This window comes from Lepus europaeus, chromosome 8 (assembly GCF_033115175.1).
Source record: "Lepus europaeus isolate LE1 chromosome 8, mLepTim1.pri, whole genome shotgun sequence".
Taxonomy (NCBI): Eukaryota; Metazoa; Chordata; class Mammalia; order Lagomorpha; family Leporidae; genus Lepus; species Lepus europaeus.
The window spans coordinates 35,776,753-35,791,756 of record NC_084834.1 but is presented as its reverse complement, the minus strand read 5'-3'; the positions used below and the strand labels follow the sequence as shown (position 1 = coordinate 35,791,756).

At 38.3% G+C, this 15,004-nt stretch overlaps 1 protein-coding gene across 3 annotated transcripts in view; it reads right to left on the bottom strand.

Annotated features, from left to right (window-relative positions):
• The window catches only part of INPP4B (inositol polyphosphate-4-phosphatase type II B), a 901,292-nt gene that overhangs the window by 95,171 nt on the left and 791,117 nt on the right, over positions 1–15,004 (bottom strand). For all 3 annotated transcript variants that reach the window (XM_062199561.1, XM_062199562.1, XM_062199560.1), the window contains exons 19-21: positions 2,566–2,738; positions 1,304–1,427; positions 171–288 (exon numbers count right to left, since the gene is read on the bottom strand). In XM_062199561.1, coding sequence (XP_062055545.1) covers positions 171–288; positions 1,304–1,427; positions 2,566–2,738 — 415 coding nt within the window. The remainder of the gene's footprint in view (positions 1–170; positions 289–1,303; positions 1,428–2,565; positions 2,739–15,004) is intronic.

Here is a 15,004-nt window from a genome sequence, read left to right as displayed (position 1 = left end):
TGTTTTAAGACCTCCTCAGGTCACATCACCTGCATTTATTTATTATCAAAGAAGAAAAAGGAACAGAGACAAATTCCCAAATTTTACCCAAATTTTCCTTGACTCCTTTTTTGGGAGTACACAATGCATATCTAACAAAGCTTAGTCTTAAGGAAATGGGCACAACGTACCGTCTTCCTGTTATGACTGGCAAGACATCGTTGGTTTTGGCTTCAATGATTTTAAAAGCTACTTTCTTTAAATCTGAAATGCCAACAGCCATGTCCTCTAGCATTCCAATTTCATCACCTAAATGAGAGAAGAGGTACTGAGTTACAAATGTACTATTCGCACAAAATGTCACTGGCTACTGTACCTCCCTGCTGGAATTTAGTCTAGCATTTTAGTGAATGAGTTTCTGAAGGCAGTGAATACATTCTAAATGCTTTTCCTCAGAGACTGAAGGTTTTCATCAGTGAAAAAAGAACCATCTCAAAGGATTTCACAAGTCAATGTACACTTTGAGGAAAAAAAGAACATACACATTGCCTGAGAGGTTGGAGAGGTTTTAACCCCTTTATGAAACACAGTGCAGATTCCTTCCCATTGGCAGTACTGACATTTGATTCCTATAAATAATGGAGATGGTTGAATTGATGACCAAGGACTCTGGCTCAGGCTAGTTTTATATTTCTGCACACTGACAAAGTCTGGAAAGGAAATAATTAAGATTCTAAATTAGCAGTGTACAATAATAATGTGAGCCACAGATAGAATTTTAGATTCCTTGGTAGTCATATTTTTAAAAGAATAAAAATTAAAAGGTGAAATTTTAAAGAACATCCTTTACCTAGCCCAATATAATAAAAATATAATCTCAACTGTACATTAATATAAAATTATTAATTATGAATATGAAATTATTTTTCCTAGTCTTTGAGTACATGTTTCACACATATTGATTTGAAAAGACACATTGAACTGCTCAACAGCCACAGGAGGTTACTGTATTGAACAGTGCAATTCTAGACATTATAGCGTTAAGATTTTAAACTCCAGTCATTGAAACTATGTTGGCAAAAAGCCTTTTATATTCAAAAAGCCAGATGGCTGCTCAAGAGTCCACTCTGAAATAATCTATAATTCCATTTTCAAAACATAATGAGAAGCAAAAGTTACAAGGTGAATGAATATGAAAAACTAAGTTATGTTATTTCTGTAATACTTGGTGAAACAACAGTTTGCTTCTATTTGCCAAAAAATTATAAGTTAAACATCCTTAGTAATAGGAATATAATTTTAATACCTGCTACATCATACTTACTGTAGGTACTCAGCAATCCTTCATACTGTACTATCAACCCCACTGTATAAAGCTGCTGCAGGAATCCAGGGTCATTTAAACTTGAATGCAATTTGATGATAAAACCACAAACCAATCCAGCAAGCTAAACAACAACAACAACAACAAAAACAAACAAAAAAACAAACAAAAAAAAAAAAACAAGAGATTTACTGGGATCAGGAGGCTTACAATTTTTAAATATTTTAAGACTTTTGAGGCATTATGAATTGAATTCAAAAGTACCAAGAATGTATAACAAACTATAATTATTCATATATACATACTAAAACAAGTTTTCATTCTTTGCTCTACTAAGGCACTGTATGAGAGTCTTGGGCAGGTGGTATTGGAAAATGGTAAGGGGCGTGGACTCAGGAAGATCTATATTCAATTCTATGTCCACCATATCCAACAGTGAAACCGGAAAACATATGAATGTTTAATACTTCCAAATCTTGTGCTTTTCACATGTAGAGTACAGATAGTAGTTCTCATTTCACAGTCATTGAAAGGATACAAGGAAGACATATGTAAAAGGCAGAACATTATGCCTGAGGCCTGTGTGGATCCATTTGTCACTGGACCACCCAGGAAGTAAAATGTGACAAGGAGAGTCAGCTAAAATATTCCCTTTGTCTGGGATATTTAGAGGAGAGGACTTTGATCTCTTTTCCTGCTTGTCTTCTGTGTATAAAACTCACCCACATGGGTGGAGGCAGGTGTGAAGGCAGGCACCATCAGAGTCCCTGTGATGGAGGCTGGCAGTGGTGATATGAATAGTACTGGGGATGGAGAAGGCAGCTCTGCCAAGCCTCTCATCAAGTCTTATGCCCTGCAAACTTTTTAAAAATTCCTAAGAGATCATGGTAGAACCTTGTAGAAGCTGTGTAAATAAAGCGATCTCTTTTGCCGAGTCTTAGCTGGTCATGTGAATTGCAAGGCTATTCCCTTCCCATACACAGCATGCAGACCCCACAGCATAATACAAGAATGGGTTTTCCTCGCTTCAAAGACTCCATGGCCTGTGACATAGATCATGCATTTCACAAACTTGGCCATCTCCTTGTAGAAATATATACCTAAACTCTGGTATTTATCACGCATAAGGAAACACTGGGTATCAGATCTTTAAGGAAAGCATCTCCTTAAGAATAAAATGGCAAAATCAGCACCCTATCAGGATCAGGGATGGCAGGGTAACAATTCCACACTGCTCTGCACAGACAACAGCAGGCACCTACTGCTTGGCTGAAGACGATGTCTCTTCTTAGCGTCAGCATCAGACACTGGGGCAAGCTGTATGCAAGTTCCTGGAGCAGCACAAATGTCAGGGACTGTTTGGCTCGGTTCACCACTTCTCCCATGCAGTCCTTCAGGGTGAGGATGAGGGGGTACAGCTGCTCATACCAGTCCTCTGGGGGAGAGTGCAAGAAGAATGGGGTAGGTGAAAGATGGTCTTGGAATACAGAACAGGTTTGGTTTTTTTTTTTTTTTCAGTGAAATTATACATACTATTAAGGATTGAAATTGATTCAATTTCAGGATCTCTAAATGTAATCTACTGCCCCTCTCCCCTTGCCCTGAAACCAGATGTGTACTCTGTGCATGGATGAACTTAACATATCCACAGCAGACCTCCTCTTCTCTCCGCTCATTCCTCATCTCTACCCGCACTGCCGGAGTCTAAGTGCATGGCACCAGTGTACTCTCCCTAAGAAACAGAAGTTTTTCTGGACTCCTTCTATAGTGTTCACGTTAACTTGGTCATTAAACAGATTCTACTAATAATTTCATAGCCCATGAGACATTCAACTTCCCCTTCCCTTCTCCTAGCCCCATGCATGCCCTCTTAAGTAACCACCCTCCCTCCAGCCATTCTCTATTCAAGTCCAGTCTCAACAGTGTTGCTAGAACAGCCTTTCTAATCAGATTGATTCCACTCTACCACTCACTGTCATTTCCTTACTTAAAATCTTCATTTTTAAATTTTTAAAGAAAGCTATTAATGAATACAAATTTCATAGGCACAGCTAACACTAACATATCCAGATTAAAGTCCAAATTCATGAAAGAGCTTCCATTAATGACCTCTGATTACTTGTCACATTCCATCTCTTAGAACTTCAGTTTCAGTCTTGAGTCCTGGTAAACTGAAAGCATTTGTTTCCCTAAACAAATGCAAAGTCCTATCTCTTCTTCTAAAATGTGCTCCTTCCAATTATCCTCCTGACAAACACTGTCTTCTCTGCAAACTCAGCCCTGGAGTCTTCTCCCCCAGGAAGTCTTTGTTGATTTGTCCCAAGTATCTTTATCAACTCCTGAAGTTTGACTAAAGTTCACTTCCTTCTGTGCGGATAGCTTCATGCCCCTTCTGTGCTAGCACCGCTCTCACACTGCTTTCCATGTGAATGGGGTCTTACTAAGGACAAGGGATTTATTTATTTAAGATTTATTTATTTAATTGAAATTCAGAATTTCAGGGAGGGAGGGAGGTTGGGAAGGAGGGAGGAAGAGAGAGAGAAAGAAAGAGAGAGAGAAAGAAAGAGAGAGAAATCTTTCATCTACTGGTTCACTTCCCAGATGGCTGCAAATGCCATAACTGGGACAAGCTGAAGCCAGGAGTCTAAACTCCTGAAACTCCTGAGTTTCATCTGGGTCTCTCACTTGGGTAGCAGGGGCCAAAAATGCTTCGGCAAAATGCATCCACTGCTGCTTTTCTCAGGCCATTGGCAGGGAGCTGAATTGAAAGTGGAGTAGCCAGACTTGACCCAGTGCCATATAGATACCTGCATTACAGGTGGCAGCTTAACATATTTGCTGTAACTCCAGCCCCAGATTTATTTTTTCAATCACAGAATCCCCAGAACCTAACATAATGCCAAGCATATAGTAGGCACTCAATCAGTTTTAATGAGTAAAGTTAGAATAAAAGTAATTTAAACATTAAAGATATAAAGAAATATGAGAAAGACAAGTTTTGGCAGTGTTTTGGATTTAAATCTCCAAGTTAGGATGCAAAACTGAAACCAGTTGTGCTATTTGTATGTCTAGGTTTCTGACATACATCAATTATACGAATATGACTTTGGCATATGAAATAGAAACAAGTCATATTCTATTTCAGTTTATTAGGAGATCTAAATCCCAATGAGTGTCATATATTATTAATTTTGAAATATATGACATCCCATTAATAGATAAACAAACAGTGGTATGACAAATATAATTCAATAAGAGTATGAGCTGCAAAATTAATTGTGAAGCTGGATAGGAGTGATATGATCTTCCCAGCACAAGACTGCAAGCCTCATCATGAGTGATGTGAGTAGACAATAACCAGTTAAGAATTTAAAGAAGTTACAGGGAATGATGAAAACAATCATAATCATTCTTGGACTATATCTACTGTCACTTATTTATATGTTAGTGTAAAAACTAAACAAAATCAACACAAATGGTTCAAAGAATGATTAATGGCCCCAACTTAATAAAAATGTATTGTCACTGTTAGTATGATATGTAAATATCCATGTGATATGAGCAGCCATTTGTTTTAAATTACAAACCTAAGTGATATAGTGCTAAAACAGAAGAGAAAGGGGAATTCAATGATATCTTATTAAATATGTAATAATTTAACAAAGAATATAGTTATAGGCACCCTAAGATGAAATATGAAAATTGGTCTATTTGAGAAACCATTAAGTATTGATTTTTATGCTGTCAGTATACGTAAAAGGCAATATAGAGGTACATTAGACTTATCTTGAGAATAAAAGACACAAGGAAAAAAATCCATGAATGAATATTCAGACCAAAGGGAAAGAAAGTTTTAAAATGAGAATATAATTTTCCTCATGGGCATTGTCTACCTTAGAAAAACTACTACAGAACATGCCTGTGACTATAGACTTGTAGTTCAGGCCACCGAAGATTAGAGATGGGAAACGGGCACTCCCTTGACTTGCATCCTCTGGTCTGCTTTAACACAAACCAGGAGGAAAAGAAAGCTAGGCATCAGAAGCAATGGGTGGCAGGCCTATTAATGGCTGATCTGTACAGTGATCTGCCCTCAAGGAGACCCAACAGGCCAGTCCACTGCAGTGCTTTCAATGTGGTAAGCCTGGGCTTCAGCAGAAGTCAGCTTGTGAAGAGCCCTGGCAGCTCTGCCAAGAGTTGGATCACTGGAAATGGACCTGCCCTGGAGTCGAAGGATGCCCAGGTCAGAGCCACAGATCTTATTGGCTCCAAGCTGAAAAGCCCTTCACTCAGCCCAACTTCCAAAGTGACCACTGCAGCTGAGGGGATGGTCAAGTAGGGTCAGCAACATTGCAGGCAGAACTGTAAATTTCTTGTTAGAGAATAGCCCACATTCTTATTTCTTATTGTTTGCATCTCTTACCTCTTATTCTCTCTCTGTCTCTGTCTCTGTCTCTCTCTCTCTCTCATACTCTTTTAATCAATTGTTGCTGTCGAATGAATATGGCAATACACACACACATACACACAAAGACAACACTAGGAAAAAAATTTAAATAAGTTGACCAAGATACAGATCTTAAAGGACAGCAGACAACAAAGTAGCTCTCTTGAGATCATTTTCTACCGAAGGATCCCCACAGATAAAATCAAGCTTGTGTGCAGCAGGTGGCGCTGGTTTATCAGGCTGAGGTGGAATTACTTTGTCATTTATCCATTCAGCTGACTCTCACCTTCTTACAGTTTTGCACAGTTCCCAAACATCACGTATTTATTGAGCATGTAGCAACATACCAGCCTGTGAAAAGTGGTTAATATCTTGTTCATGAATGTGACATGCTCTTTCCTATTAGAAAATAGGAAATTAACTTACGTGACCACTTTTTTTTTTCTCATAAAGATATTAGGTCAAAATTCAAATTAAATACAGCTTTTGGATTTCCCTAAAGGTATTTAAAGTAGGAAACCTTGCAGAATAATATTTCACTCATTTTGAAATCTATCTTCACAGTCATTTAAACAACTGATTCTTAATCTTAAATTGTAACCAGTTAACCAAAGAAAAAAGTGTCCTATCTAGCCTACTAGAAATGAAGTAGAAATCTGGAAGAAAGAGTTTTGTTCTAAACCTAGAAGGACTGTCATTTCTTTCTTATAGTAACAGTATTCTAGTGTCTGCATTTAGTGTAAATATAATATAGCTTCTATGGCTAAAATATAAGGAAACTGACAATACAGGAGAACATTGATTGTGAACCTGAAGATTACAAACATGTGAGCAAGGCAAAATTTCTTAAAGATAGTAGGAAGCCTCCTGTGTAGAAACACAAGTCATAAAGCTAAACATACTTATTTTCTAGAAAACAAACTATTTAATTTTAGCAAGTAAAGGAACATTGAACCAGTAAATGCACATTGCACTGACTACAGGTTTCTTCTCTGTTAATATTCATGCAGTGCAAATCTCAGGTTCTGAAAGAAACACAATGGGAGTATGACAGGCCAAAGAAAGGCCGAAGTCCGTTCAAAAATGGGCTTTTTGCTTCACTGAACATTCAAAATCATTCTCACAAAAGAAGAGAAAATGCTTTAGTTTTCTCTTTAAAAATGTTCTTGGGAAATGGAAAAAAAAACTCTACTCCTGACAGTCGTGAGACCATTGTTTCTTGTTGCTCACGTTATTTGCCCCCTGCTTAACAAGGGATATGACGTTTATTCTGCTCCCTTAATAAAGTCATTTCTGGTAAGGATGAAGATGGTACCCATTTTACAACATCTAATCAAAGCAAGAAATCCTCAAATACACATGCATCTATCTGAGTTTGGCTTCTTCAAATTTCAGGTAAGATGATATATTTTCTCTTCTCTCTGACACACACACACACATACATTCCTGTGTGACTGGGAGCTGAGGGCATCCACATCTTTCACAGGAGCTCACCAGGCTAGTAGGCACTTAAATGCAACCCTATCCCTTGGGCTTCCTTCAGTACGGTGGAAAATATGAAGAGAAAGCTTTAGTGTCTCTATAAAAACTCGCTGAGACTCCTTAACCCTGAGAACAACAAGCAGAGTCTTTCCTCAGGAAAACATAAAATGCATGTGGCTTAGCTGAGCTTTTCCTGAGCTCTGTGAAGGGGGCTGGATGCCATCCAAGCAGAGTTGTTTTCCAGCCCTTGACTTGCTTCTCTTAATGTATTCAAGTGAAGCTCACTGAAGGATTCAAAGAATGACTGCCGAGGGGCCCCCCTCACCTCCTCCACACACCATCTATTTCCTGTACACGATGTTCACGTCCTCTGAGCTTGATGGCTCTATGTTACTCAGGAGGAAAATAAAAGAGCCAAATATCAACCAACTGTAGCAGAGCATAATGCTTTCTTTCCAATTTCTGAGCATTTTCTTCTCAGGTGTTTGATCTTCTTTGCTCATTTAAAATAATTAACTTCACAAAAACGTGCAAACATTGTTATTTTGGTTATCATAACTTTTCAGGCATAGGGGAAAAAAAGCTAAAATATTACACACCCATTAAATTCTATACAAACAGATAGGAGAAGAAGCTAGTGCAGCTATTAGGCTTTATCTCATGCAAAAATGTTTTACTGTGAAGCCAACCAATTAGAATGGTCTTTAAAGAAGGTGGCAAGATTCCTAACCTCATGAGATGAACTCAGACCAAACCTTCAGCCAACATGAGTTTTGTGCTATGCCCAAATCCCAGATAGCACAGAAATGATCATGGGTTCACTACTGAATGTTGGGATGAAAAGGAGATTGAAATCTATGCTTATAGAATTATTATTGTCATGGAAAGGTGTATGCCCAGTGTCACACTGGATAGAGCTGCCTACCTACCTATATGCCCCTCTGAGTGAGGTTCTTCTGAGTGAGGTTTCTGTTTGTCTCACTTTCATAAAGTGAGGATTTGGAGGCTATATAGTCTGGGAGGGGTGTTTGGTTTGGTAATGTCAAGTCCTGCCAATAGGTGGCATAAACTGACCAGAGACAGAAAGGTACTGTAAGGGAGAGGAGAAATGACGGATGACTCAATGACTCAGGGAAGGCAATGAAGAAATACAAGAAAATGTTGAGCTTAAAATGATGGAATAAAACCAATGGAAATCTAGGTGTCCACAGACCCAACAGTAGGGAAAGGAAATGGGGGGTAAGTGGGAGTAGGGAGAGAAACAGGATGGTGCAGAGTATGTTCGAGCAGAGCCAAAACCCTAACAAGCATGGCACACTACAAACAATGGTTCTCAGGATAAATGGAAGCAAGATTTACAGCAACTCCAGAATTTAGGGAGCCCATGAATGTGGTATCTTCCTTAGACTCCACCACAGAATAGCCTTAAAGCTCCAAGGTATTCACATAAATCAACAACCATGTATCTTAAAATGAAATCATTGCAGTATCTACTGAGTGACGATCCAGTGTAAGTGACTAATATATCTCCAAGATGTATTAGAAATAAGTCTACTACTCTAGCAAGAGAAATGGTATGAGAATAACGGAGGCAAACTTTTCCCATGTCAAGAGAACCTTGTTTGTTTAAACCCTGACAGCCTGAGAACACAGCATTATAAAACTTTCCAGTCTTCCTCTTAGAAAAATAGCAAAGGAAATGTATCAACTGATATCCTGGTTAGAATTCTCATTTCTTAGCACAAAGTTGAAAGCCTTAAGCAAATTCTGCTAAGACAGTTCCCAGGAACTAATCTACTAATCAAACAAGCCTTATATTTGTTGTAGCACAACATTTTGGAATTTGGGTTATGCTAGTCTAAGAAGAGTCACATATTCTAATTCCCTGTGCTTATTTTGCCTTTTGGCCCTAAATAAACTATGAATTCAGGACTCTGGCCCAGTAACAGGCTGGGTATTTAAAAACAGAATGCATAGCTCACAGGTCATTGAGGAACCTGAAATGTCTGCTCATATAGTTATATAATTTAAATATTATCCATAGCATAAGTGAAATATAGTGCTTTTCTAGTATCTTTTAAGGCCAGTGGAATATATTACATGAGTTTTTAAAATTTCTGCAAATATGATAGAGCCCATGCATACAGATTTATCTTATGAATGTTGAATAAGCAGAAAAGTAACCAAACATAGTATAAATGATGCATTTTTCAGACCTTTCATTGAAGAACCATCTGCCCCAAAGTCCCCAGATGGGAACTACCACCCCCCCCCCCCCCGTTTTCCTCCATGCATCATAGGTTCTTTATGGTTGTGAACATTTCCATATTTTCAAGAAATATAAGTAACAATTTAAGCATAATTATAAATTAGTAATTTCTGCATATGATTGCACAGTAAGACTCTAAGAGATAATACCTATGGAGTTGATTTCCATAGGGTGATTTTATAGTATCACAAATTTATGCCTGATAAAACTTAACATCTTGTTAAAAGGCTAACAGCAAAAATTATTTGTACTGAGTAAGATTCAGGAAACTTTCTTTCTGGAGAGAATGAAGGCAGGTTAAGAGTTCTTGCTCTAGAAGAAGACGACCAGGGTCAGATTTCAGGCTTTGCCTCTGGACTTGGGATTAATTTACATGTGTATTTCAACTCTCTACTTCCTTATCCAATACCCCTATGTCCATTGTAAGAAAAAAAATAATGCAGAAATGATTTCCAAGCAGGTTTTAACAAATATTAAGAGATCCATAAATGTCAGGGTCTAATACTAACACAATAGAAATAAACAAAGTTAATTTCTACATGCTATCCTGCATTTGCCCCACATACCAACATTTTTTGTTAAAAAATGTAAAAACTTGGTGGAGAAGCAGAGATAGAAAATAGATAAATAGATAGGTAGAGACAAAAACAGAGGAAGGTAGTTCTATCCACTTGTTTATTTCACAAATACCCACAATTGTTGCGGCTGAGCTGAAGCCAAAATTGGGGGTTGGGAACTCAGTCCAGGTCACCCATTTGGGTGGAAGAGACCCAAGTGCTTAAACCATCACTGCTGGCTCCCAGGGTGTACACTATCAGGAAGTTCGAATTGACAGAAGAGCCAGGACTGAACCTAAGAACTCTGATATGGGATGTGGGTGTCCCAAGTAGCATCATAGCTACTACACCAAACACTACTTCCTGGCAGGTCTTCTAACTCTGGCTTTTGGACTAGCATATTCTCTTGGTATTTTTCCTACCTGACTGGCCATTTCTTATCCAATTTCTTGCTAGTCCCTCCACTGATTTCTGACATATTCCTAGGTCATTTCCCTTTTCTATGTATACCCAACCCCTACTGACATCATTCAGCCTCAGGGTTTAAAGACCCATCGATATATTAATGCTTTCTAAATTAATAATGTTAGCCACAATTAGTTCCCTGAATTGAGGATTCTTATGTCAAACTTAACATGTTCCAAATGAATTCCTATCCTCTACAAAACCATCTCTATCCAGAGTCTTCCCCAATCAGTAAATGGCCATTCCAGCATTTTGGTAACTCCAGAAAAAAATTTCTTTGATTCATTCTCGACTACTTTTCTCTCAGAAAACTGTTGGCATTACTCTCTAAACAGGCACAGAATCTCACTGCTTATCTCCTCCACCACCACCTTCTTAGTCCAAGTCCTCATTATGTCTCACACGATGTTTACCTTGGTTTTCTAATTGGTCTACACCTGGTTCTACCCTTTCCATATATATATTTTCTAATCTTTACATTACAGCTTAGGTGTCATCCATGTCAAATCACATTAGTCCTTGAAAACTCTCCAGCTGCTCCCCAGTTTTCTCAGAGAAAAAGTCAAAGCCTAAACAAACATCCTACATGATGCTTCACCTTCCACTCTAAAACAGCGTGTTTCCTGAATAAGGCAGACACTCTCATGCCTCAAGGCTTTGTACCAGTTGTTTTCTGTGTTCAACATGTCTCCCTCAGATAGCCACATGGGTCACACCCTCAGCTACTTGTGTCTTCACTCAAACATTAACTTGTAAATGACTACTCCCCTAAACTACAGTCCCTATCCTAAAACATTACTTCAAGAAGCTCCTATTTTCCCTAGATCGTTCAACCACATCTATCATTGATATTATGTAATGCTCCTGCTTCTTGTACTGTTTTTAATGTCTCTGTGCTACTGGAATACAAGTTTCAGAGGGGCATGCATGGTATTTGTTTTACCCATTGTTATGTTCTCAGCATCTAAAATAATGTCAGACTCAATTTAAAAATATGTTGAAAGCCTTTTGAAAGTACAACATCCCTTTTGTTAGTAAATAGACCATAAAAATGTGTAGATGATTCTTATCTATTGAATACAAAGCTGAAGTCTAGAGGATTTAAATGACTTGCCAAAGGGTCTTGTGGCCAATTAAGTACTGAACTTCGGATTTGCTAAGTATCCTAACTTTGAGTCATGTGTTGCATTGTTATATCAGAAATCAGTGTAATTTAAGGGAAACAACAGTACTTTTCCTATAAGAATGGATAGTCAAAACTGTCATAATGTTACAGTTGTTATTTGAATTTTCCATTTATAATAAAATGTACCCTAATAAGCATAGCCATTAAAGAAAACAGTGTGGAGAGTCCTCATGAAGCTAAAAATAGCGGTGGACATGTGGTGCAGTGCTGAAATAGCCACTTGGGATGCCCATGAGCTATATTGGAATGCCTGGCTCAGGTCCTGGCTTCTCTGCTTCAAATCCAAATCTTGCCAGTGTGCATCCTGGGAGGCAGTAGAAGGTAACCCAAGGACTTGCAGACCCTGGCACCCACGTACAAGATCTGGACTGAGCATCTGACTCGTCATTGGCCTGGCTCAGCCTTTGCTGCTGTGGAAGGTTGGGGAGTGATCAATGGATGGAATAGCTCCATCTGCCCATGTTCATCTCTTTGTCTTTTGAGTAAAATGAAATAAGAACAGAACTACAATATGACCCAGCTTATCTAATTCTGAGAATATATCCAATGGATATAAAATCAGCATATGAGAGATACTTCCACTCCCATGTTTACTGCAACTTTAAATATAATAGCAAAGATACATATTAAACCTAGATGTCCACCAACTAATGACTAGATAATGAAAATGTGGTATATATACATGACAGAATATTACTCAGTCATAAAAAGAGAAAAAATCCTGAACTTTCCAACAAAATGAATAGAACAGGAGATCATTATACTAAATAATAAATAACATGTGTTTTGTCTCAAATGTGGAAGTTCATCTATCTATAAAATAAAAAAGGGATACCATATGATTTGGTGTATATTTATAAATATTGTCTTCACTGAATTATACCCTTTACATAATATACCCTTTCTCTAATTTTATGATTTTTATCATGAATCTGAAATTATGTGATATTAAAAATCTACCTTTTTTTTCAAAAACTGAATGTGTACATAATATTTATATGTGGATGAATATAGCAAAATGCTAAGAATTGTGGAATCTGTCTTCTCAACTTTTTATACTTTTATGTAACATTGAAATATTTAAAAATATATATGTAGTATATTTACCATATTTTTATTTGTAAATTGTAAGTATACTTTAGAGAGTTGTTTGACTTGTAACACTTAATTTTTTAGTTTTTTTTTTTTTTTAATTTTTGACAGGCAGAGTGGACAGTGAGAGAGAGAGAGACAGAGACAAAGGTCTTCCTTTGCCGTTGGTTCACCCTCCAATGGCTGAGAAGGCCGGCGTGCTGCGGCTGGCGCACTGCGCTGAACTGAAGGCAGGAGCCAGGTGCTTATCCTGGTCTCCCATGGGGTGCAGGGCCCAAGCACTTGGGCCATCCTCCACTGCACTCCCGGGCCACAGCAGAGAGCTGGCCTGGAAGAGGGGCAACCAGGACAGAATCTGGTGCTCCGACTTGGACTAGAACCTGGTGTGCCAGCGCCGCAAGGCGGAGGATTAGCCTGTTGAGCCCGGCCAACACTTAATTTTTTAAAGCTTTTATTTAATGAATGCAAATTTCATAGTACACCTTTAGGAATATAGTGGTTCTTCCCCCATACCCGTCTTCCCATCCCTATTCCCATCCCACCTCCTACTCCCTCTCCCATCCCATTCTTCACTAAGATTCATTTTTAATTAACTTTATATACAGAAGAGCAACTCTATACTAAGTAAAGATTTCAGCAGTTTGCACCCACACACACAATATATAAAGTAATGTTTGAGAACAAGTTTTACAGTTAATTCTCACAGTATAACTCATTAAGGACTGAAGTCCTACATGGGGAGTAAATGCACGGTAACTTCTGTTGTTAATTTATTTTTTTTTTAAGATTTATTTATTTATTTGAAAGTCAGTTACACGGAGAGAGAAGGAAAGGCAGAGGGGTGGGGAGGGGAGTGGAGGGGATGGGAGAGGAGAGGTCTTCCATCCGCTGGTTCACTCCCCAATTTGTTGCAAATGCCGGAACTACACCGATCCAGAGCCAGGAGCCAGGAGCCTCCTCTAGGTCTCCCACATGGGTTCAGGGGCCCAAAGACTTGGGCCACCTTCTACTGCTTTCCCAGGCCATAGCAGAGAGCTGGATTGGAAGTGGAGCAGCTGGGACGTAAACAGGTGCCCATATGGGATGCCAGCACTGCAGGCGGTGGTTTTACCCACTATACCACAGCACCGTTCCCCTTCCATTGTTAATTTAACAATCAACACTCTTATTTATGATGTCAGTGATCACCTGATGCTCTTGCCATGAGATGCCAAGGTTATGGAAGCCTTTTGTGACCACGAACTCTGTCAGTATTTAGACAAGGCCTTAAGTAATGTGGAAGTTTTCTCTTCCCTTCAGAGAAAAGTACATCCTTCTTTTATGGCCCCTTTTTTCCACTGGGGTCTCACTCACAGAGATCCTTTATGTAGGATATTTTTTGATACAGTGTCTTGGCTTTCTATGCCTGAAATGATCTCATGGGCTTTTCAAACACATCCAAATGCCTTATGGGCTGATTCCGAGGTGGAGATAACACTTAGTTTTTAAAAGCCTGATCCATTTGTTTGTGCTTCAAAAAAAATTGTGATGTCCATGCACAGAAATTAATGTAATACAGAAATATTAATAAATATTTTGATGAAAATAATTTTCTTCTGTATCCTTTATTATGTAAAATAATACATATTTTAGTATAGTACAAAATCATTGAAATAATTAATATTGAGTATAAGTTTTGAGAATACTAGTATCTTTTTGCATGAATGCATAAATGTGCATATACATTGAGAACATTGTTAATAATACCAAGAAAACTTGTTGAAGCATTTCTTGTTGATAGCAGTCACAGGTAAATAAGAGCAGGTCTTTGTTTCACAATATTGGCCCTACATTATTTGGCAAGAAATATGTTTGGTGATTCAAGAGGCCAATAACAAAAATGACATTAATTCATATTACTCTGCATGATTCCAGAGGACCTTGGTGGTTGCCAAGACATGCAGGAGTGACCATAGAATTAGCAGAATGAAATGAAAACAGGGAAGGTGGAGCAAGATAATGATTGAATAAGAACCGTCACTGATCATCTCCCCACAGAGACAACAATTTGAACAACCATTCATGCACCAATCTGTCTTTACAAAAGCTGAGGAAGCTAGGAAAGAGACCACAGTCTTATTATTAAGGAAAATCACTGAAGAAAGCAATAAGGAAAGAGCTGCCCATATAACCCCTCCCCATCCCAAGTAGTGCAGCCTGGAGA